General features: G+C 36.1%; 3 protein-coding genes across 7 annotated transcripts in view; 1 reads left to right on the forward strand and 2 right to left on the reverse strand.

Annotated features, from left to right (window-relative positions):
- Positions 1-2992, forward strand: part of LOC108751097 — a 9161-nt gene extending 6169 nt beyond the window's left edge. The window contains exons 7-9 of one of the 2 annotated variants that reach the window (XM_018491065.1): positions 1685-1912; positions 1972-2249; positions 2941-2992. In XM_018491065.1, coding sequence (XP_018346567.1) covers positions 1685-1912; positions 1972-2017 — 274 coding nt within the window. In that variant the 3' untranslated portion in view covers positions 2018-2249; positions 2941-2992. The remainder of the gene's footprint in view (positions 1-1684; positions 1913-1971; positions 2250-2940) is intronic. The other variant, XM_018491066.1, reaches the window with a different exon arrangement.
- Positions 2946-8628, reverse strand: LOC108751098 (carcinine transporter). The gene is made up of 11 exons (XM_018491067.1): positions 8566-8628; positions 7689-7910; positions 6807-6977; positions 6371-6474; positions 5887-6041; positions 5586-5754; positions 5060-5308; positions 4269-4483; positions 3908-4089; positions 3494-3672; positions 2946-3220 (listed from the first exon to the last, which is right to left on the reverse strand). The coding sequence occupies exons 1-11, from the start codon at positions 8626-8628 to the stop codon at positions 3010-3012; spliced, it is 1920 nt and encodes a 639-aa protein (XP_018346569.1). The 3' UTR covers positions 2946-3009.
- LOC108751096 (importin subunit beta-1) lies at positions 5805-25570 on the reverse strand. Of its 4 annotated transcripts, XR_001939465.1 has the most exons (8): positions 25125-25569; positions 23828-23886; positions 23550-23732; positions 21292-21645; positions 21039-21188; positions 19072-20936; positions 17730-18482; positions 5805-5814 (listed from the first exon to the last, which is right to left on the reverse strand). XR_001939465.1 is itself a non-coding variant. In XM_018491064.1 (7 exons), coding segments are annotated over exons 1-7 (2796 nt in total). In that variant the 5' UTR covers positions 25309-25570; the 3' UTR covers positions 8802-8877. The 4 variants fall into 4 exon arrangements, 3 of the variants coding, with proteins under 3 accessions (XP_018346566.1, XP_018346565.1, XP_018346564.1); XM_018491064.1 differs by lacking the exons at positions 5805-5814; positions 17730-18482 and adding an exon at positions 8802-8878 and having other exon boundaries at positions 25125-25570; XM_018491063.1 differs by lacking the exon at positions 5805-5814 and having other exon boundaries at positions 17280-18482.

The following is a 25570-nucleotide window of genomic DNA, read 5'->3' on the forward strand; positions in this document are numbered from 1 at the left end:
ACTGCAAGAGACGAAAATTGTTTATTTTTCTTATAGAACTCTACAAATTTTTTCAGAATTTTTTATCAACTTTTTAGTATTGCATTTTCTTATTTTTATCAACATGAGAAAATATAGTATTAAAAATTCTGGAAAAATTATTAAAAAATTCTTAGAGCTTTATATATATGAGAAGAAAATAAATAATTTTTGTCTTATCTGAAATGATATATATCAAAAAATAAAAAGAGGGGCTAAATAAACAAAGATAGAAAATTTGTCGGACACATATCTATCCATCTTGAGGACTCTATCTTGGGTCGTCTATCTCCCACTTAAAAATCTCCCACTGTCTATGCTTCCCCTTCCAATGACACGTGTATCAGTCAAAATAATAAATATTTAGTCTGTTATTACGATCAATGACAAGAGATAAGCTATTAGAATATAATAAATGCTAAATTGTTAAAGCTGATCAAATAAAAAGGATTAAGATAAGATTAAGATTTATTACATAGATAATGTAATTTTTAATATTAATCAACATGTTATGATATTTATAGAAATATAATCAGCACATTAATGTTTCCATTTGATACAATATTTGGGGAGCCATACATCCTTGGATTAAATAGCTTGAAAGAATTCCAAAAGATTGTTCGATAAGATATCAAAATAAAAATATTGAGCAATGTATACATTTAAAGATAATTTATTCCCTCGAATTTATTTTATCATTAGGTATTTAAGAAAAACTTCGGATGTAAATCATTAAGTAATTAATAGAATTAATTAGAATAAGATCACTAAAGATGATCAAGTTAAAAGGTCGAAACGTATGTATTAATATTAATAAATTAATATTAATAAATTAATATTAATAATTAATATTAATAAATTATTGTTATATTTGATATAAAGTTTTGCAAAATAACATCCAGCGCGGTTCGAATAGCCTGATAATTCACAATTATTGAATTAATATTCTTTGGAGTCTTATAGGTAGTATTATAGTTAGTATTATAATTAAAAATAAAAGTAATCAAGAAGTATTGTACAACATATATAATTACTTATATATTCATCATAAACACTTCTTTGAAACAATCCTATATTCATTATCAGAGAAAATTGTGGTAGCCACTATAAAGGCTGACATCTGTATGAGTTTTTATGTAGAATTAATATGCACAGTTGAATAAACTATTTTAATTGTAATAACTACAAAATAGTTTATTAAACTGTGAGTATATCTACATATAATACTACATATAATTATCACTTTGGTTATACTCACTGTCTTGTTCTCTGAATATACGTATTATTTTACGTAAGATAACTTACTTTTTTATCTATTTTTGTTTAATAATCATTGTAAAGCTTTTAAAAAATATATTTTATAGAAGAATATTTCAGAAATGTAATAATCAAAAAAGATGTTAACTTTCTTTTGCTGTTAAAATTTCTAAATAGCATAAAACAAAAGATAATAATGCTTTTGGATCCTTCAAAAATATCAGAAGATTTGTTTGTTATCATCCATTGCTAATGGCATATCTTTATCCATTGCTAATGACATTAGAAGAGAATAAAAAATTAAATGTTAACTGTTGGCTATATTAGGATCTACGCATGTCTTACGTCACTCATGTCTTACGTTACATAAATGAAGAATTTAATTTTTTTCTATTTTTATTGGTTGTAGTACCGCAGACGAAGATAGATTGGACGGTGGAAGCGTAGATTACAACGGAAGTACGGATCGCTCAAGTACTTCTCCGTTGCACGATACGAGTATTCATAACGAGGGCAGATTGGACAGGCGAAAGGGCGATCATGGGGATGAGAATCTGCCCCTATCAAGCGAGGACATGCCTGATCACTATATCTACGTCTCGTACCCGCCCGAGCTAAAGCGGCGACTTCTGGAGAGGTATATCGACTCGTGCGAAAGTGTAGCCATGAAATATATCCTACGTTAATTATATACAGTGATCCTCCTGCTTACAGCTGCTACAACAGGACCACACGTCTGTAAATTAGGAAGAAAGTGCATAAGCGACGAAATTAAAATTTTATTCGAGAATCTGTACAAGGGAAGATATTCGAGGCTGAACTCCTCACTCTCATTTTTCTCGTTATCCTCGTGTTTTGTATACCGAATGTGAATAAATGCATCGTGGACACGACATTAACTGCTCGTTCCATTTTTCTTTATTCTCTTATCTTCTGAAAACGCTGAATCATCGTACGAAAAAAATCTAAGATAGGTATGTGTCCAATATATATGATTATAATTTGTATTAGATCGAGAATAATTGAATTAAGAGAAATAATGCTATTTTTGATGACAAAGCTTGGTGTTTAAATATTTTAGTATGAGTTTATACAAATATCTAATTTTGCAAACCGCGCCAAAATATTTTTCAGTTTTGAAACGCAATTATGAACAAAACTACAGTAGCAATATCATATTGACAAACAGTTTAACAATAATATTTTTTATGGTTATCTTTTTATAAAAATATCAATAATTTAATATTTGTAAGAAACTTAAAAACTGCGAATTTATTGCGGAAATTAATATTACTTCAAGCGAGATTCGAATCTCTATATTATGATAATAGTTGGACTTTCATCCTTGATTATGATAATTAAACATTTTTTTCGATATTATTTGGCAGATTTTATTATATTTTGATATTTTTATGTCGAGAATAGAGCTGATTAAAATAATATGAATGAGAATATATATATATATATAATTTACAACAATATAATTTATGCTTTTTATTAAAATAGCATTTATTCGATAAAATAAATTATTTATTTATAAACATAAACTATAATATTTTTTTAAATATAAGTATATATATCTCAAATAATTTATGAATCAACGTCAAAGAGGTATAATATAATTGTTTAATCAAAATTATTAAAAAATATTTAATTCAATTACAGAAAAAATTGGAAAAAGTTCCACTTTATTTTGACTAGAAGAACATTTGGTTCAAAGAGTTTTGACTAGAACTAAAACCAATAAGTCATCTTCATAGTTCCGTCAGAATCGCGTTGAGTATCCATCACGCTGGATTGGCGAACCAAACGGCGAATACTTGTCGTGCTCGGCCGTTGATGTTCTTCCAAAATGGATGAAGTAAACAACATTTTGGGTACTTCCTGCATCTCTACTGTCTCTCGCGTCGATAAATCCTCATAAGAAGCCGCGATTGATGATGGTCTAAAGAATACAAATTTTAATAAATCAGAAGTCTACAATTCCAGAAGAAAAAATAGAGAAATTATATTAAGAATGTACAGAAGATGTCATCAAACTATAACTTCTAAATTATTCATTCATTTTTAGTTTTCTACAAATTAATATAATTATTACCATATATTATTTCGATTTAATTGATATTTTAAAAGAGAAAATTTGTGTTAAATTAAAATAGCTTTCTAATGTTCTACATGAAATAAAATATAATAAGTGACAATTAATAGAAGTGTATACTTTGCTGGAACACAACGGATACAATCCGCGCATGTCCAATCTTTGCCAAATAATTCTCCTTCTTCGACCGTTTGTGGTAGACGATGATGTAATGTTTCCGGTAGTCGCAATCCGAATAAGCCACCAATTACCGAGATTGTTCCTAATATGACTAAAGGCAACACAAGGTTTTCTTTCCCCTACGAATCATGTTCGCAAATATTTGGTATATTATAAAAATATAAATTGTAACCAAAGATGAATATCTACACATTTATCTTTGATATTTATAATAAGATAATAAATTAAATTTATTAAATAATACATTATAAATTTTTGAAAAACTATTGGTAAATTTTATAAAAGTATATTTTGTGGAAAATAATAATAAGAAAGCATTATTGAAATAAAATTTAAATATCAATTCCAACTCACGAGATATGTTACAAAAGGTATAATGATGAGTCCAAGGCCGCTGATATATGCGGAGAAGCCAATGGCAACTCCTCGTAACTGCGTTGGATAGAGTTCTCCAGCAAAAGGATAAATAATTAAAAATGACGCCGATATCGCAGATTTTGATATGAGAAATAGTATCAAAGTCTCCATAACAGCATCTTGAATAAAAAGATAATAGTTATAAAACTGATACGTCTTAGTTTTTTTAGTATTTCAATTTTAATTAATAAGAAAACTTATTGCTTTCAGTGATATCGACACGTCGCACAATTAACTGATTATATCGTCACTCTTGCTAATTAATCAAGTCATTAATTAATTGACTAACAGTGCGTACCGGACGATAACAGCACTGTTGCAATGCACGATATTCCAGCTACGACCATACACAAGCAAAGCGGCCATCGACGGCCCCATCGATCCATTACAACCCAACAAGCGATGTAACTGGGAATCTCGGCAAGGGAAGAAAACAGAAAACTCAAATGTTCTTCATTTCCCAAAGCCGGGCCGTAATAAGAAAGACCAACATACACCATATTATTGGCGAACCTAATCGCAATAAACATTCATTCTCGTATCATACAAAATGTTTATAAATTATCGTGTAATCTCTATATTCAAGATATTTTATTTAGAGACAAGTCTAATTAGAAGCAAATCATCATATTCAATTTATATTGAACATGATTACATCATAATCAATTTGAATTATTGCTTTTTTTATTGATTACAAAGATAAAAATTTGCAACGTGTACTAATGTGAGATATAAAAATTGCAGAAAAATCGTATGACAAACAAATATATTCTTTTCTTTCTAATGTCCAATTTCTTCACCTCTAGATAACTTTATCCAAAAGATATCTCCCAGAATACAATGAAGATATCTCCTGGATAAGATTATCCGCAAATTATCTGGAAGTGAAGAAATTAGGCATAAGAATATTTATCTGAATAAGAATTTAGATTAATTATCCGAAATAAATCTATAGTTAAAACCAATGTTCAGAAGAAAACGTTGTGAAAACTCCACGAACAAAAAAGCAGAGATATTGATGTATGAATTTATTATGCTTCTGACGACTGTAAAATAATTAATTGCGCTTGTGAATATATTTTAACTTACCAATTTAAAGTAATAAGACACGTTTTGAGACGCATATTTGGCAATTTAAAAAGCGAAAGCACACCAGGACCAGTTCGCAATCTCTCCTCCTCGCTGTTCGATCTTGACATCATCATACGCTGACGGAGTTTTTGCGTGAACGATGTCGGAAGCTCTTTGCCATTTACACGAGCCAAAGTCTCAAGAATATCATTAGCCTCGCTTAAACGACCTTTCGCTAATAACCATCGCGGTGATTCCGGTAAGAACCTATGTAATAATCTCTAATCTTTCACACGCATAAATGTTTACATGTATATACACTGTAAAAAGTAAACTGTTAATTTTAACTTAAGACGTATAGTGGACTTTCTAAGTAATGCAAAAATGTTAATTTTTACATTTTTACATGTCTTAGAAAGTCCACTATACGTCTTTAAGTTAAAATTAACATTTTATTTTTTACAGGGAATTTTTTACAATATCCCAAGTAGCAGACAATATTTATAAAATATTTACAAAAAATTTTTGTAAATATTTCACTCACCACCAATAAAAGAAGTATATCAAAAAAGGCACGCTTGTGATCATAGTGAGCGTTCGCCAATCGCGTATTAAATAAGTGACACCTGCCAGCATGCAAAGACCCAAAGTATAGAAAGTACAAGTCATAACCGTTACGAATGAACGGTAATTTGGACCGACCAGCTCCAAAGCTACAAAAATAAATTTATAATAAAACCTATACTCAACTATAAGTACCGACACACACAGAGCTGAGATAAGATATCTTAATATAATAAATTAATTTCAGGATAACTAACTGATTGTAACATTTAAATGCTTACATATAATAAAAGGTATCTGGTAAATCGCTGGTATTGTCAAACCAACGACAAAGCGTGTAGAAGCCCAAGTCCAAAAATTGTTCGAAATTGCCGTTAGAAAGCCGCCGATTATTAATATCGCCAAACACGAAAAGAATGATAATCTCCGACCGATTCTATCCAACAAGATAAACAGATTGCTATTTGTTACATGTAAAGGAAGATAATTTATTGCCTATTTTATTTAACAAAATAAAATTCTACAGTATAATATGATATGAAATACAATAAAGTATAAGATAAGCAAAAACGAATGTAGTAAAACAAAAGAAAAATTTTTAATAAATTTTAATAAATTTTTACACGTATTTATCCACAAAAACAGAAAAGACAATACGTAATTTTTTTTTAATTGATTAAAAAGAAATTACGATTTAATTAATAATTAAAAAAAATCAATAAGTGTGAAATTTCTAAAAATTAAATCTCCTGAATTATCGTTTACCTGTCATTTAATGTACCAAACAGATACACTCCTATAGGGCCTCCTGCATTAAGAATTACTAAACCAATTGTTGGATAGATCGCACGATCGCACACGAGATCAAACTATAACATGATTTTCTAATGTAATAAGGTATAGCATCTAAAATATTTTGCTTTTTTTGTTAAAAAAAAATTTATTCTTGTATTTTTTAAATTTCTTCGAATGAAATATCTTGTACGTATATTCATAGAGAATCGTACTAATTATAATCAAATTTTCTGTCAGAAACGAATAAAATTGTGTACCAAAAGTCTAAAGTTTTGAAACTTAGTTCACTTCTAAAAATTTAATGTACTAATAAATTAATTCATAAATTAATTTCGTTGCAGATTCGCTGCAATGTAAGACGATAAGCTATACTAATGATTTTTTTTATACAATTAGACAAACGTACATCAATGACGATGGACGATGTTATCTCCGAAGTTTCATATTCCCAACCGTGATCGCAGGGCATGACAGACCACGACGCGTTAGGCAAGTATGTCGCCACGACAGAGTAATTCTCCATCGTCGCCCAGTCGATATCATATCTCATGCACTGGCTATACGTCTCATTGTCGTCCTGCTTTTACATAACATCTTTTAAAATCTGTGCGATATCACATGAATAATGCATTTGCTACGAACTGTAAGACAGGATCGATCCTACCGAGCTACATCCGATCGAAACAAATAGCAGTCTCACCTCCAGTATTAACGCATACTATTTTGGGTTGCTACAAAATCTCATATATACGTTGTGTTTACAAGAATTAACTTTTCCAACTGCTCCTGGCGCAATCAAGGGATGCGGTCTACACTCACACGCTGTAAGCATCAATTTATCCTTGTTGTCTGTCAAATATTAAACGAGGACAAATGATGTTTTCAAGCACTGTAAGCACAAAATGAAATACACCCAAAGGAAAAGCGAGCTATAAATCCAAAATTAGCTTACTTCATTTGCATAAGTTGCTAAGTACCAATTAAACAAAATTCAATTTGCAACTAAATTATGTACATTGCGATTAATTAATGAATTATACGTGTGTACAGAGAAGAAGACAAGTCACGAGGAGAACGCAACGTTAAAAGATAAGAAAATGAATACACGGAATAATAGCTAACGCTATCATATCTAGCGCTAAATAAGAAGATACGGTACGATGTAATGAGCAGCAGATAAAGAAATGAGAAATGACGCATGAACATGTAATGGGCGTCTTTACAAATCGACCTACAAGAGCAGTGTCGCATAAGCATCAACCTCGACATCGTTCTCTTACACACACACCTGGCTTGCAGGAATGGCGAGGCGTTTTCTGCGAGCAATGTCCATGTTTTCCAAACCTGGCACCTTGCACCAATGCAACGGCGTGTTTGCCATGAACAATTGATTAAAGGCGCAAAAACCGCACGGCAAACACGCCGGCAAGCAGACCAACCATAACAATTGCTTTTGATAACGACCAAACTCGCCAACAATCGGCAAAAGATCGTCGAGATCGAAGTCATCCTATGAAACATTTATGCAAAGCTATTCGCAATCAAATAGCACTTCTAATTATACAGAATTCTAATTATACCTCTTATCGTTATTGCTTTTTATTATCTGTTATAGATTTCCTGAGCAAAATTGGCAACATTTTTATTTTTAATATTACAAGAAAAGTATAAGAAAATAATGTATAAGAAAAATTTCAGGAAAAGACAAAATACGCATTTTTTTCTATCTGAACTGATATAGAATTACTCATATATGTATATCTTTAAAAATGCATATGAATTAGTTGTGTCTTTTATCTCATTAAGACATAATCGTATCGAGATTTCTCCAGAAATTTATGATTCAAATTGCAGTTAATTATAGAATAATAATAATTTAGTACTTGTTGGAACTGTTCACCTTAGTACAGCTAGATTTGTTTTCAAAATTTCAAAATTACTTTAATACTAAGCCATATTTCATAAAACATTTTAATCATATTTTAATGAGATTTCAAAAACATATCAATAAGTTTATACCGTTATCATTTCGATAATTAGCGAATAAAAAGTTAAATCAACTTAACGCTATCTTCAATATCAAATTTCGCTTTCGTGAATTCGATACATAATCGAAATAAGAGACAAAAGGATGTCGTTCAAGGAAACAGATAAATAATACTTACATTAGCTTCCGCGACTCCAGCATTATCGGTCCGCGTCGAATCACCACCGTCTTGCCGCTCCATTTCGGTAAACTTCGACGTCGTCCCACGTTACCGAAAGCCTCGATGATACCTTACAAAAGCGTCACGTGATGTGCATTAGCCTCCATCCGTGGATGATTTGACCGATGCGAAGCGCGTTGCATCGTTTCTTGCTCTTCTCCCTCCGCGTAATAAAAGCGTAAGAGTGACTTCTCTTTCTTGTGGATTCACAAAAGTGCACCATGCACCTCAATGATTTCAGCACTGACGGCGATTCGCCGAGCTGCGACTTCTATTAACAGGACACGGATCCAAAATACAAGAACACCAGTGAGTTCGAGTATTCTTCAGTTGCCGAGTTTATATAATATTTGATTTTTAATAATTTCGAAACTATTTATCGGTATATCTAAAATAGATTCTTAACCCGTTTTCCAGTTTTTACGTTTAATCTTCAAAAGATACGAAAAAATGTATAACCTGTTTGAATTTTTAAAAAATTTACGACAAAAGAAAGATATGTAGTTCTTCACAATCAGGATTCACACAATAGATCAGATGACGAATGATTGGCGAGAACTGTAAAACACAACAAAGCGTCGATTGCGCTTCTTTTATATAACGCAACCGATGCACCCCAGATATATTAAATTGCATAAATCCTCCTAGTTAAAAAAACGCGAATTTATGATTTATTGCAAATAATAACACTGACATCTTGGTCAGCTGCACGCGCACTGTTCGAAAGATCGGAATGTATCGGAAATACAACGGGCGGTTAATCCGTGACGCGGGGTGTGCTTTTTAAATTAGATTAAAGGTATTTAGAAAAGATTAAGAGTAACGCTGACACGCACATGCTGTTACGAACGCATGATGCCAGCGATCTGATCGCCTTTTCATCCTCGTCTAGATAAATAGGATTTTCGTTTCAAAGTTCCATCGTGATATAAATTTTTAATTTCATTAAAAAAAAAAAGATCCTTAGATTATTTAATACTGAATTCTCTCTGGCGAGCGTAAAAACATAAATAATCTGAGGCGATACTTACGGGGCCTATTATAAAAAATAGTGATATAAAATATAAAATAAAATTTTAATTTCTCCAAAAATATTCTCGCGAAGAAAAAAAGTGAAAAAATACGCGATAGGTGTAAAACTGAGGTCTTCGAGAAAGGGTGACACATTTGGCTATGCTCGATGTATTTGATCGGCGACTGTATAAGTAATAATGCGTATCATCGCGTGTAAGATTTCAAATGGAATTTATTTTCGGGCCATCATGTTTTTCGTGAGAGAAAAGAAAACTATGAAATAAAAATAGGAAGCAATTCGCAATTTCTGCCGATTGAATCTCGTTTCGTGATCTCGATATTCGCATTCCCGACTCGCGAGCGCTTCTCCCGCGTTTTGAAGCTCGCTCGTGTTTACGAAGAAAGGCAAATTAAATCGGTGAAGAAACAGCAGTCGAAATGACTCGATATTATATGGCACTGTCGCTTGGCGATTCGTATAATCTTGTCTCTTGCACTCAATGGTACAGTCAGCCACATTAATGTCTTACGTGATATGCAAATCGAATTGTTCCTGTGCGATGCAACGTGGATGATGCATTCCCGTGCATCGAGGATTCGTGCGAACGCTGAAAGGAACGTCCTCGCGTATTTACGCGAAGAGTTACAATATTGCGTCGCGATATTTCTCCATGTGTCGTAAGGGCCTTGTGGAGCCTGCTAATCGAACGATCATTAATGTGACCAATTATACGCTAGACACACTTTCCGAAGAATCGTCCCCCAATCATTCCACGATCGCTCTGGCACTCACGTAAGCGATGTAGCCGAAGTCACATTGTCGTTGTCAATTATAAATCACCACAGGAAACACAATCCTCGCAAGCACCACACGACTGACTCAAACCGAATAGGAATAAAACGATAACGCGGTGCATTCAGTTCTTGCACCGCGTTGATGTGCCGCACCCTCTCCCATTGAATTCCGATTTAGTTCCTTGCGACTGTCAGGAAAAGAGCTCACAATGAAAGAAGCAAGTGAAGGAAGAAATGCATATTCTTTAAAGATCGGATTATAATTGCAATGCTTAGGATCGTCTACTCTTCTAATTTTCGGACACGCTGGTTAAGTCAATAATTTCATAAAAAGTACTAGATTTTGATACTTTTTTTTCTAGATGAAAGAGATCCTTCGAAAAGACAGAGAACATTTTATTTGCACGAATCCAAAACTTAGATGGAGTATAGATAGCAACTTCAAGCAACTTTATATATCCTATATATTATCAATTTCGAAATTGTAAGTCAAACATGAATTGTTTTTAAATTTTAATTTAACAATCCATAATTTAAAACTGTACAAGTGTTACGTATTGTCTTCATTCACTTGGCTCTCTAAAATTTCGGGATTTATTTACGTTAATTGAGATTCCCGAGTAAATGCTCCGTACAGTCTGAGATATTGATGGATCTTCATTGAAATTTTAGTATTCTTACTGAGTATTCTTACCCAATCACGCGATATTCAATATCTAATTATTATTCTATTATATGTTGATTGCCATGCTGTGCAGTCGCAAAAAAGTCTGCGATAAAAATGTCTTTATGTCATAATACGTAACATTTATAGTTGACGTGGCAGCCAGTGGATTATGTCAACTCACGCTACATTAAATCTGATAGCTTTATGTTCCCTCTCGCAAATTTCCCTTAAATATACAAAATAAAATCTCTTCTGTAACATCACATTTCTCGAAATGGTAAAATTCTTCTCTTTTAAATTATTCTTCCGTCAAAAACCGTTAGGTGTCCACAAGGTGCGAACAAATTTGGTGCTTTTCCCTTAGCTCGATACCGATCGCAGACGCAAAAAGGGGCATCGAGTTGAGCAAACATTAATGATTACATCCGATCTGCGAAGGGAGATCACGCCGTCCAAAAAATCAGCGATTAAATTATCCCCTCACATTGCGAGAGTAGGCCGTGATTTTTGCTCGTCGCCTGTCGTTTCTTATCGCGACACGAAGGAGCCTTATCCTACAGAGATCGGCGGATCGAGTGCCAGGAGATTGCTTGGAGGAGAGGGTGGAGCAACGACGGCAGGCGGACGTCCACATTCAGAATCGTCCCCTTTATTTTCTTCTCTCGCTTCACCCACACATATATAGGTCGCCCAGAAAACACATTTTCTTCCCACCACGCGTCAATTATAATTAGCTCGATCCGATCGCTTTTCTCGATCGGCAGCAGCATTCGGCACTCTCTCGCGCAGCGCACCATACGTCATTCACGCACGCAACTTTTTTTTCTTTTTTTTTTCATTTTTTTTTTTTTTTTAATTAGTTCGCCCACTTCGTCGCGACGGTGACGTCACTCTTGGCATTCCGCCCCGGAAAAAATGTTGCGAATCGCAGGGAGTCTCAGCGAGGGTCGTTTTAACGAGACGAGAGATGTCGGTATCGCGACGATTTTGCAGAAACGAGAGAAATTCCACTGAATTTTATCTTAGACTCGACAGACGCAATTTTCTTTATTGCTACGGCACTATTGAAATTTTCATTATAATAATGAATGTATAATATGTTACAGTTAATTACTATGGAACACGTGATTCTTAATTGACGGAGACTGCAGCATCGATAATTCTTCCTGGAAGTGGCGTTCGCATGCAATGCAACGAAAGGACTATCAATCGCAACTTCTGCAATTTAAAGCACAATCGTAGTTCTCCAAATAGAATACTTTCTTTCGGCAATATCGTCGAGAATAAAGGGAAAAAAATAGGAATTACTCGCTTTTACTCTCCTGCGATGCACTCGTCGCCACCGCCGCGCGGTTTCAAGCATCGAACAACAGATCTACGCGTTGGGCTCGTGTTTCGCGACTCGATCGTTAAAAAATATTATCGAAAATATTGTCTCGTACGTACAAGGACACCGCAGGCGAAAGGCGAATCGCGAGGACGCTCGCGAGCCCGTGGGATCACCTGAAAACTTCAAAAAACTGCAATATTGTACCGCTTTTAATGTAAGGTAGTGTTGTATAATCTAATATTTAAATTCTTCCCTCCTCTTCCCCCCCCCCTCTGTCAAAAATGTATTTTAAAATTAAAAGATACTAGATGCAATTGCAACAAGACATGAAGGCAGTCGTAAAGAGAGAAAGATGAATACTGTCGAGATCTTTCTCTTTCTCAGTATTTTTAAAAATACTCCATTTTTATAATTTTTGAATCCAAAAATATACATCAGTATATTGGCTATATAGAGATTAGTATATTAATAATATAGTGCGCTCACATTTTCTCAGAAATGAAATTTTCCATCGATCCCGCAGGCCGACAAGCGGCGCGATCCGGCCCGCCTCGCGATACAAAATTTATATTTACTTTTACATATTTGCTTGGCCTTCTGTTTCTCCATGCATCGACGATCCGTTCTCTCTTCTCGAACGTGACGCCGCGATTCACGACGAATCACGAGCCAACCACATTATCATCAACATCCTCATCATTATTATCATCCTCAACATCAACATCAACATCAACATCATCAGCATTATTATCATCACCATCATCTTCTCTCTCCGATCCGCTCCATCAATCATCATCGACGCATCCCTGGTAAACTTCCTTACTTACTTCACAGCGCACATCATCACTGATACAGCGTAATGCACACGATTTTTAAATATACTACGTAAAATACGCTCATATCACGTACGTTCGCTCTGGTAAGCATCGCACGCACTCTAGGAGTCTCGACGATGAAAAGGCTAAACAACTAATTAGTCGACAAGATAAGTCGCTTTGTCGTGCTATTATAAGTTCCCTCAGGCTGGCTTCGCATGCCGACGAGAAATCCTCGTTTCATCACGCACCAAGGATCTTCCGCTGTAAGGACGTGTTACGTCGCTTCCTCCGGATCGTCACGAAGACGTCGTTACGGCGGAAAAATCTATTGTTAAGAACGTAGGCTTCGCGCGAATATTTTGCGATGACTTACAGTCTACAGTGATCTTCTCACAGAGCGGCGTCGGAATCCGATAATTTTTTTTTTTCACGTTGAATTAACACTTCCTGTGTTAATCGCCTATCACTTTTAAGAAATCTTTGGCATACGAATTTTTGGAATATATAGACTTCTCTTGTTGCACGGATTATCCGAAGCTCTGTTAAAGGAATTTTTAATTCGTTCGATAAAAAAATAGGGATTGATTAACAAGTGTCTAGTCTACAGGATAAAGAATTAATTATACTGACGAGGATATCGATACTCGTTACGAAGCCAGTCTGATGAAGCACGGTCCTCGAGAGCGAGTTTACCTCTGGCCACGATCCCGACATGTGCGTTTCAGGCTCGATCAGGTTGTCGAGGTAGAGGAGAAAGAGAAGGAGCTTTGATCGTAGGATATGCTAGGATCAGGATCGTCCGCCAGAGCTTCATTTCTATGATCGACGAAAGGATCGCGAAAGATCGCGAGGACCGTGCTCCCTTCAGGATAGAACGTCGACTCCTCGCACACGAGAGTCTCTCCAAAAATCACAGTCACATATATATCTATTATTTTTTCTTTTTTTGTATTTTTGTATCTTTTGTCACTTCTGTATCTCGTCGCTTTGTCTCCTACGCTTTCTCTCTCTCTCTCTCTCTCTCTCTCTCTCTCTCTCTCTCTCTCTCTCTCATTTCTTTCTCTTACATCACATATCTTTGATTCATCCGTTCAGCGATTTCACGCTTCATTCTCGCATCTGACTCTCTCGTTTTGCCTTTTTCCCCTTATTGGCGAATTCGGCGACGCAATTCGCGGCGATTTCGCGCAAATTGAGATCTTTTCAAAAAGAAATGCATGGTTATATATATATATATATTATAATAAATGAATATAATATATATGAAAAGTTTTAAAACATTGATCGGAACGATAATTACGTTCTTAATCATATTTCTAGCCTTCGATAACTCTCAATATAGATTTGATCAGAGATCTTTTACTATTGAATATTTAACAATGAATTATGGACTTTAAGGAGAAAAATATTTCTATCTTATAAAATTCTTATTGTTCAACAAATTAAATTGCATAACTTTGTTTTCCCATTTTTGTTTAAATCTGAAGCAATTATTTTTTTCTGTTATATATAATTCAATAATAATTTAAATTAATAAAAAAAGATATATATATTAAACCGTTTACATTTCATAGAGATAATATAATGTAATCTTTGTTAATAATAATAAAACTCTATAAATAATGTACATTGATGCACAATCAACATAAATAACGTGACTAATTGATCTCAGAATCATCGTTACGATTTCACGCTTTAGCACCAGCACTTTTAATTTTAAAAGAACAATCGATCTCAGCACCAAAATCGGAACGCTGCGAATTCCGACGACCGTCACACACAGAAATTGCAAACTCTCGATTGCGAATCAGAAGAATAGGCGAGTGATCGAGTTCTTTACAAGATACGGAAAGACACGCACCGCTGTCCTCTCCGTTGTGGCACTTTCATTCTATTTTTTCTTCTCTCTCTCTTTTTCTACCTAATCTCTACTAAATGGAATGTATAAAAGAATATACACGCGCCTCTTTACCGAGTCCATCGCGATCAAGTCATTGATTGCGATTTTTAACTAACCGCCGTCGATGATAATCGTGTTAAAACGGCAAATTGCAACGAAATTTCGGCGTTCAGGGCATCGTATTTCGACAAGAATAATCAATTTTTTAATAAATATAAAATACTACTGAAATACTTAATAAATTCGTATGTCAGAATCACTGATGTCATAAATTTAACATTATTTGGTAGTTTATTAATTAAAACAAAAGAAAATTACAGATATATGTTTAATAGATTTTTGAAAATCGTTGGTATTTAACATAATCGCCTTAAAATAGATATATATATATATACAATACAGTTCGAATAAATATTGCCACAAGTTCGAAACATTTTCCTGTGTTTTCCCAAGACATTTTATTTTATTTTATCTCGTAATTTATGAAAGATCTTATCTTAGAAAAATAGTTTAGCCTTCTCTTAGAGAAGTGATCTCAATATATATATGTATATATATCTCCCACATTAAACTTTGATATTCACTCGACAAGTAGATTTCAAGCCGACGGTTAAACGCTTCTTACTTGGTTATTTACAATTTGACAATATCTCTTACAATCGAAGATAATATTATCAGTATCATTGTCATCGATATTAAATCTAATAGATACGTGGATAAAAAAAAATCAAATTGTCCGTACACATCTCTTAAACAAAGGATAAAAACATAGAGATTATTTTTCTAGAATTTGTGCAAGTTAGGTATCTAAAAATATTTCTCGTAAAAACCCAGGCTGCGAAATACAGTGGCAACATTTATGCGGAATATGCTAATCAATGTTATCGCGTGTTGTGCAAAGTAATTCATAAATATAAAAATTGTTTGAGCATGTTTGAAAAGTGCATTGGTCTCATCGATGAACGATTAAGGACACACAAATTTTAATTTTCGGAGACACGAAAATAAATCAGTGAAACATAATCCATGTGTTACACTGAAGTCGGTGCCAATGAAATTTCTGAAACCGTATGTCTCCGCGCCGATATTTGTCAAAACATATTTTGCCTCGCGTTTATTAAATTAAAAAAACTAGAGATTTTCCTATATTATCTCCCTTTCGCACTCATATACTATCCCCCTTTCGCACTCGGAAAATCACGAGAAGAGTGTAAGGATATATAGGATATATGTATGTGAACGCAAAATCGCTACAAAATATTCAAATTACAAAAGAAGGATCTACTGGCAAAAGCATTTGGAATGCATGGCACTACCGCAGACACGTTTCTCGACGACGACGATGACGACGACATGACGTAACTCCGCATTGCGATATTATTGCAAAATGTCGCTAAAAATCGCGAATCACCATTAGAAAAAAAGGAGGCTTCGCGACTCTACGGAACAAACTCGCGGCGACAATTCGCAATCAGGGAGTACGGCACTGACTATTCGTCATCAAAGACGCAGTGTAAACGGAGGTAGAGATGTAGGATACTTGAGACATCCCGGTCGAACGTGGAGAAAGGATTTTTCGCGATTTCGCATAAATCAAAGCGCGTGATTTCACCTCGAACTTAGATTCCTAGAAAGAGAGAATTCTCCACTAGACTACTTATCTCCAAGCTACGACTCTAGACTACACCAATTATCCGTTTGACAGAATTCGGTCAGTTTAAACGCGATCACGGTATCTTCTCAAAGTCCTAGCGATCCGCGAAGAGACATTCCCGTTGAGTAAACACGGGAACGACGGGCGTTTCTGCATAGTAACATACGATCAGGAAGACGATCTCACCCAGGATAGATCTCGAGTGGTCCAGACGCCTTACGGGGAGAGAAGAGGAAGAAACGAGTGTTTAAAAAATGTCTGGACAAGCCGTGCAGCGTTGTTCCAAATGGCAGTGCGAAAAGCTCCTCGTCTGCGACACCACTCGTGAATACCGTGATCGCTTAATATACTTGACCGACTACTAAAAAGGACTTATATGATATCGACGGGAGTATAAGGGGAGAAAGTTTGAGGAAATTGGAGAGTTTTTGAGCATTCGAGATCATTTGCTCCTACGGACGTTCAGGCCGGACGAGGACTTCGGTACAACTAAATCATTTGTGCCATCAAAATATTAACTTTAATTATCCAATCAACAGCAACAGACATTCACGTATGGGGAAAAAGTAACATACGCATCATCTCATACATAATAGGTCACACGGATTCTCGCGCAGCATGATCGGATTAAGGGGTACCTTGGGCACCCAAGTTGAGTTCTGTAATCTTCCCGACCTTTCGCACTCACAATCAGTCTGTCTCTTTCTCTCTCTTTCTCCTCCGCTGTCCATTCAAACTTCATTCTGTTGCATAGGAAAGCGATACTCTTTCTCTTTCTACGCAGGTGAATTCGGCGCAGTTCTAAGCATCGGTGGCTAAAAACCGCGGTTCAAAATCTGATGCACGTCATTGATAAGCTCGGTACGAGCTTTACAACGAGTTAACGGTGAGTCACTGTAAATAAAAGACTCGTTCTCTCTCTTTCTCTCTTATACATACAATACACACATACACACACACGCATGATTATATCATATATTTTACTACATTTTTCATTCACTCTCTTTCATATCTATCATGCTAACACTTCGTTTCAGAAATTCTCCCTGAGTCTCTCACTCTCCCTCACTCGTATGTGTATACTCTCCATCCACCTCGCTTGGTATTCCTGTTGCGCTCTCTCATGTCTTCTTTCGTTAATTTTTCTCATTGCTCACGGTAATCGTTCACTGAAGTTGTCCTCTATCTCTCTTTCTCTCTTCTTGGGTTTTAATCTCTCAATCACGCGGATAAAAGCCGCAGGGCTTATTTGTATCAGGCATACTTACAACCAGAATCATTTCTCTCTTCTCGGCAGACTTTTCACTTGACCTTGATTCATTCATCGGCAACATCCACTTGCATTCCTCATCATCCGTTGTCAGCATCCGGCAGACAGGTATTTTTTTTTTATTCTCTCATTGTTTCGCTCTTTCTCTCTCTCTCTCTCTCTCTTTCGTTCATTCTCGCTTTCTCACTAAAAATTCCTTTCTCTCGTATCATATGAGATGCGCTCGACACCGATATATTATATCAATAAAATACCGTCGCCAGATAGGGACACGTGCAGACTCATCACTCCATCTCGTCATCATCGCTTCGGAACTCACGCACATCCATCAACTCGCATCCGCACCATCCAATCTTGTTGTCTTTGTATTGTGTTTGATAGCTTTCTAGTCAAATCAAATTGCACGACAGTACAACCGTGGGGTGATCTGTAAACAACAAAAGCGAGCCAAATATCAGTCACCGTCGCTCATCGGTGCTCGTTCTTTTTGGAGAGGGGGAGTTTCCAGCGGACGTTTCAAATCGCGTACGCAGGGAATCCGAGGGACAGAAAACAACGCTATGACAAAAGGTAGTGCATCCCTATCAACATTGAAGTGATTCTTCAATGCTCACGTGCGCTCTCTCTCTCTCTCTCTCTTTCTCTCTCTCTCTCGCTTTCATTCTCTCTATCTTCCGTCCTCCCCCTTCTCTGTTTCCTCTAATAATTCTGTCCTAACTACATCCTATTCTTGCTATAAAAAGCTCGCCAGTTAAATTAAACTTAACAACCGAAGAATGTATGGTGAGATAGTAAAATCGAATATGCATAATAAAGACGGAGTGCGGAAAAGCGCAAAAAATAATAAAGATAAATTTCATCCCTTTAACGGAATGTGAATCAAAGTCAAACTCAAAATAATATGCAGTGTTAGTGCATCGCGCGTCGATTAAAATGATTAAATCACATTGAGAACTTTGCGAATTAATTAAAGGCGCATAAAACAAATCAAGAGAATATAAAGAAAAGGTACTCACCAACTGGACGTAGCGTTGGCAGCAGTGCTCTTGAGCTTTCGAATCTCTTTCGCAGCCCAGCTCGCCAGCTGTTTAGTTTTGTGAGTGCGTGACTTCTTACCCTTGGCCAGCAAATCATTAAGCGGCTCGGTTTCCACCATAGGCAATAATTTGGTTCCGAACACCATGACGAGATCGCCTAGCAAACCTACCGCAGCCGACACATTACCCTCGGAATGTTCGCGATCTTGCGCTATCGAGGTGATAAATTGTATGATGTACGGCACATGCGGTTCGATAAGAGAAATAGCGACATCCGGACAATTATTCCCATCACCGCGGAGACCTTGAACTATGCCAGTGTAAGCTTCGAGTACGCCCTCGCGTAACTCGTTGAGATAATCGATCATATCGTAATCGCTTCTATCTACGTTAGCCTGCGATGCTTGCACCAACGTCTGCAATACAACATCCAAATATATCTTAAATTCCGGTCCGATACTCATGGCGATGTCACCGAAAGCCGAAAAGATCTGCGGTTTAACTGAGCGATGCACGGCGTTATTGCTGAGGTTTTCCAATAACAGAGTCATAATTTCATCGCAATAAGGAAGCATCTTGTTTTTGAGGGCGCGGCAGATATCACCAGTAAGACCGACCGCTGCGCAACACACCTGATATTCGGCATAGTTCTTCAAACCGAGACAAAGATAAGGTTTGAATGCCTCCATATACTTCAAGAAACCTTCACCCAACACCTCAACCAAGGTCGAAACTGCCATAAGCGCATCCTCCTGTACACCACCTGATTTGCAGGAGTTTGAGTTAAACATGGCAAGCAGAGCGGTCATTATTACATCGGATATTTGCGGAGCGTCCTCTGTAGTGACTTTACGCAAGACTGATTGTAAAGTCGCACAAAGCAACGACTGCAAATCGTTATATTGGGCACGATCAGAATGACTCTGTATGTGCGACTCCATCTGCAATACTTGTTGCAGTCGCTCCAGTATCACCATTGTAGTTTTTTGTACGGTTACATAACAATCACGCGGTGAGTTCTTCACCATCTCCATGAGAGCCTCATAAGCAGCAGATCTCAAATTCGCTTGAGCCCCATCTGGGCGATCAGTAGTTTCCAAAAGTCGTTGAATGATAAAATCGAAATATTGTGACATGCAGTACGTTTCTGGTTGATTGCCGTCTTCGCTCGCCTCAGCAGACTCGTAACTCGCTTCTGCTAATCCTGTAAATGCCCAACATACATTGGCAGCAACCCGTGGTTCTGCCTTCAATCCGTTCACCAAAGATTCTAACAATGGCTTCAGATAGGTTTCGTTGATTGCGGCATCTGGAATCATCTCGCATATGCGGCCAAATGTCCAGGCCGCAGTATCACGGACGACTACACTGTTATCGTACATCAGCTCGATGAGAGTTGGCATAGCTTGTTCCACTAACGGTTTCAATGTGGCAGGTTCTAAACCTCCAAGAATCGAACCGAACGCCATCAGAGCCGCATCTCTATACCTCCAGTCGGGACTTTTAATATTATCCTTGACAAAAGGAAGAACGAACGGAACAATAGCTTCTTCGCAGCAAGACGATAGCAACATCAAGCAAACTCCAGCAGCTTTCGAAGGATTCCAATCATCTTCATCATCAAATTCTTCTTGCTTGGTCAATTTTTTCATCAACACTGGTACTAAATATTGTAAAGCTCCTTTAGCATAGTGCCGCGAGACTTTTAATGGTGGGCGACCTCCTTCCGATGCCTCTCCTTCCTCCATTGATAAGTCCACTTCTTCATCAGATACATTCGACCAAAATTCTATTCCTTGAAGTGCCACTTCATCAATATCAGATTTCATAGCTTCTAATGTAATCTAAAATGAAAATTCCATTAATAAAATATTATACACTATTTAACATGTAATATTTTATAGACAATTTTGAAGACAATTGAAATCTACACAAATAACACTTACAGGAAACAATGCTGGAGCCATATATGGTTCCATGTATTGATAATACAGTGACATAATTTTTACAAGACACTGTAACGCAGCCACTCTGATTTGAGTATTGGTAGACTGAGTAGCTTCACATACTACTTCCATTATGAAGTTTCGTTCCGTCTATATATAGAATTAAAAGATCAAAGCATTAGTTATTTATTGCACAAATTGTATCACAGTTATATATAAAAATGATATTCGCGTCAATGATACTAATATTAACCTCTTTTTCAAAGTTTCCTTTAGTGAACTCCAAGGAATTGTATAGAGCGCTTGTAGCCGCTAGTCGAACGTGATTTGACGTGCTCGAACCCTTCATACCGTGAATGATAGCAGTAAGAATCTCATTTGATTGTGATACTAGCACTTCACTTTCGATTTCTTGGCAGATATATCCAATAGTCTCTAAAGTAGCCTCCTTCATCATCTCGGTACTGGACGGGTTGACAACATTATTGACTAACAATGGAATTAATTCGCTCCATTCCCCGACTGCCAACTCAGCAACAGCAACATAAGCGACGCATTGTGCCGCAGAGCTTGGCCTATTGTTTTCTGTTCCCAACGCTCCTAAAATCTGCAAGAATAAGTATACCTCTCTGTGCATAAAGAAAAATAATTGACCAATACATTTAACGCATTCTGAAAAATATTACTTTTGATAATTTTCGTAATAATTTTTTATGATTATTATTACTATTATTATAAAAATTCATAGAATAAAAAAATAATTTTCCTGACAATACATTTTTTTTGTAAAGAAGGTAACGTTACCTTGAAATTCCGAACTATTCATGAATGTATTGCTTATCCCATAAAATGCTTTTTTTCCAATATCTTAGTTTTTATCCATGTTATGTTATAAAATTTAAATAGGAGGTTCTTCTAAAATAATAAATTTTCCACCTTGACGATGAAGTACAAGTTCTAATTTGTAATATCAATACACATGTACAAACCATATAATTTTTATTTTAAAACATTTTTTTAATGCGTTTTTTCGAGATATTCGAGGTAGGTAATGTACATGGGACACACTGTATATAGAGATATTATGTATTAGACGTCCTACATTTGCTTTCGCGCCCCAGTCCCAGGGTTGCCAGGTATGAAACATTAACCTCCCGCCAACCGCAACGAATCAACAACCAAAAGAAAGGAAGTTTCATCAATTTCTTCACTGCTAATACTAAAAATCTATAATGTACGTAACATACACTATAGACTTTCAGTACTGAATACAGCGGAATGCAGCTTCAGAGTTTTAGGATAAGGACATTGATGACATCACAGTTGGAGCGATCAATGTTCGTATGTTTTTGGACATCTTGAAAATTATTAGTACCTATTAAAATTTTACGCCCGTCTAAATTTTGCGCTCTGTACTGGAATGTAATCTTTTTAGTGCTTCATAACGCCTCCGTATATATGTACATACATATTTAGCAGAATCTATAACGATAAATTGCACTGTTTATCGATAGCCACAAATAGCTAACCTTTTTTAAAAATATTTATAGCAAAATGTTATATATATTTTTAGCACTTGACATGCTTAATTATAATTTTAATATTCTAAAAATATTTTTTTAATTTTTAAAACTAGATATAAAAAACGGATTTCATTATATTATTCTTTTTTTTTGTTGATATAATTTAAAATAAAACATTTTAAGAATTTTACTTAAATTATATTTAAATAATACTTTTTCAATGTAATAATTTGAATAATGATTTAATATTCTATTTTTTCATATTTGACCTTAAAAAAAATTCCGCTTGGCATGCCAACAAGTGGCCTCCTTAACAAATCTCTAAATTTACAATGTACACAAAATAAAAATTATAAAAGTATACAATTTCATCATCACATGCGAAAAATGCTACCTTAAAAAAATTAATATTTATAAATCTTTCATACTATGCTTAAAAAACAAGATATTGAAATAAAAAGGAATGCATTTTATAAGGGATGAACAATATATTCATGACTTTTTATCGGAATTTCAAAGTAATGTTACCTTTTTATAAAAAAATGTCGTATATCGTAAAAAACCATTTTTTGCACATGAAATTTCTATTAGTTCACAAACATCATGCTAGCAAAATTTGACATGCGTTTCGTCTTCAAAAATTTATTTAAAGCACCTTGTCTACTTCAAAGTAATTAAAAAAAGAACATTTTTTAAAATAAATTAGTGTTATCAAATTTGAACCACGAAATTGAATTCAAATCTTTCGTTCAGAATTGAATCACCTTACTATCTTATCACTTACCTATCTATAAGTAGGATTAAAAGAGTAAACATAAAAATAAAATTAAGAATAAAGATATAAACAGATAATAGAGCAAAAATTAAAATATTTCTGTTTCATACTCACTTCAAGTAATATATAATTATGATTTTCAGAAGAAAGAATGTCATCTCTACATAATAGACTAAAATGTTAAAATATTAGGATAAATATGGCACTTCTTACATTTTTCTTGATATATTCCCTCGTTTCAACAGGGATAGTAAGCCAACGTTGCTGATATTGAAACTTCATATCAGGATCCTTGGAGGTAAGTTGGTTTTTGAGCTGTAAGCCCGCTGCCATGCGGGCGACGGGACTCGCGCCGACTGTGACCAGCACGGCACTGAGCCGTTGCACGAATTCATGCTGAAGCAAACATATCACCGAGTATTGCAATTGAATATTTCTTGTACTAACGCAAGATAAATCTCATAGTGATACAGTGGCAAATTTATACTCACGAGATTGGTTTCGGCCGCCTGCTGTAAGAAAGTCTGCGCTGCCACCAGCTCATTCTTGTCTGAAAATGCAATGAAAATATATTATATTCGTATGTCATAATTAAGAATATTAATCCTCGGTACGATTAGATCATTCATATCCTGCTCATTTCTTTTCTTTGAAATACTGATGCCATTTCTACCAATATAGATTAACTGTAATCTCGGCTCAAATTACTCTTTATCTTTTTCAAATTCTTAGAACTAGAAAAATATAAATTAGTTCAACTGAGATTGAAATTAAACTACATTGATAAAAATTGATATAAAAGTATGTTTTGTTTCGTGCATGATAAACATAATTAGTCTGTTCACGTTGCCTAAGCATTGCTTGTACTTTCTGTACTCAGTATCTTCACTTTCTTCTTCTTCAACGCTCAAATATATATTTATCTCATTTTAAATGCAAAACTTTTAGGGATTTCAAGCAATGTGAACAGACATAATGTATCATTGTATCCTTTAATACTTGATGACTAACAAGAATAAAATGATACATCATGCGCCTCATGCATGAAACAAAATCCACTTCAGAATAATTAGTTACAATATTCATGTACAATTTTTTTTAGTACACCTTATACATACTTTCTAAAGGTGTTCTAAAAGTATATGTTAAAGAATTACTTAATAATTTTTGTGATGAAAATTAACCTAAGACACGAACAATCCGTCGTGTGTAATAAAAAATTGGAAAAAAGCATTGCGTGTACTAAAGACTAATACCACGCCAGAAATCATGGAAAAAAATAGGTTAGACGAAAACGAGGCGATGCGTGTCGCGCCAATGCGTGCGAATATCAGCAACCGTCACACGGGACAATACTTTTCCGGCGGCGAACAAAGCGCCTAGCAACAGTACGATGGGGCGCGATCAGGCGCGATATCGCGCCTAACAGCATGCGAAATGGCTCATAGTCCCGTCCACGAGACAACGACAGCGGCCGTGTCGCTGGAAAAATTGCGCGATCGGCTAAGGCGGCGGCCGTCCGATCCGAGCACGTTGCGACGAGCCTCGCCAGAACCGAGAACGATGACGCGCACGCGGTTGCTCCGATATCTCTCTCATGTGCTCCAGATCGGGCTCGCCATCGCCCTCGCAGCCGCCGTCGCAGCCACCGTCGTCGTTGCATCCAGCATCGCGTCGGCATCGCGCTTTCGATCGAGTAAAATCTCGAGAAGACGCCTGAATGGAAGAAAGCGGCCCGCCGGTCCTCCGTAACGTCGCCACGACGATACGACTCCCCAACACACTCACCCGACGAGACGGTTCTCTCGAGGACTTGGATCAGCTGCAATGTCGTCGGGTCCATCTGCATGATTAACGGTGGATTGCTCTCGTTCACGGTGTGATAAGTCACGACTCCCGCGATTCGACGCGAGGAAGTTAACGTCTGCTCCCTGATACGAAAGTTCTCGTCACGACCGGCGGATATCCACATGTAGCCACCACCGACTCAACTGCCTTCGACGTTGCCCCCACTCTGACGTCCACTTCCTGCCTGGCGGGCCAATCGCCGTCCGTCTCCCTCGCTCTCGTGGTGCCCAGCTACGCGATTTATCGCCCCCTCTCGCTCTCTCTCTCTCTTTCTGTACTCCGCCGTTCGCGTTTCCTTCGCACACAACGTGCGGCGTAGTAATATCCGGCAGCCTTTGAGATTCTCGCGCCCGCTGCGAATGAACCTGCGATTACGCCTACGTAAA

Source organism: Trachymyrmex septentrionalis, unplaced genomic scaffold (genome assembly GCF_001594115.1).
Source record: "Trachymyrmex septentrionalis isolate Tsep2-gDNA-1 unplaced genomic scaffold, Tsep1.0 scaffold40, whole genome shotgun sequence".
Classification (NCBI taxonomy): Eukaryota; Metazoa; Arthropoda; class Insecta; order Hymenoptera; family Formicidae; genus Trachymyrmex; species Trachymyrmex septentrionalis.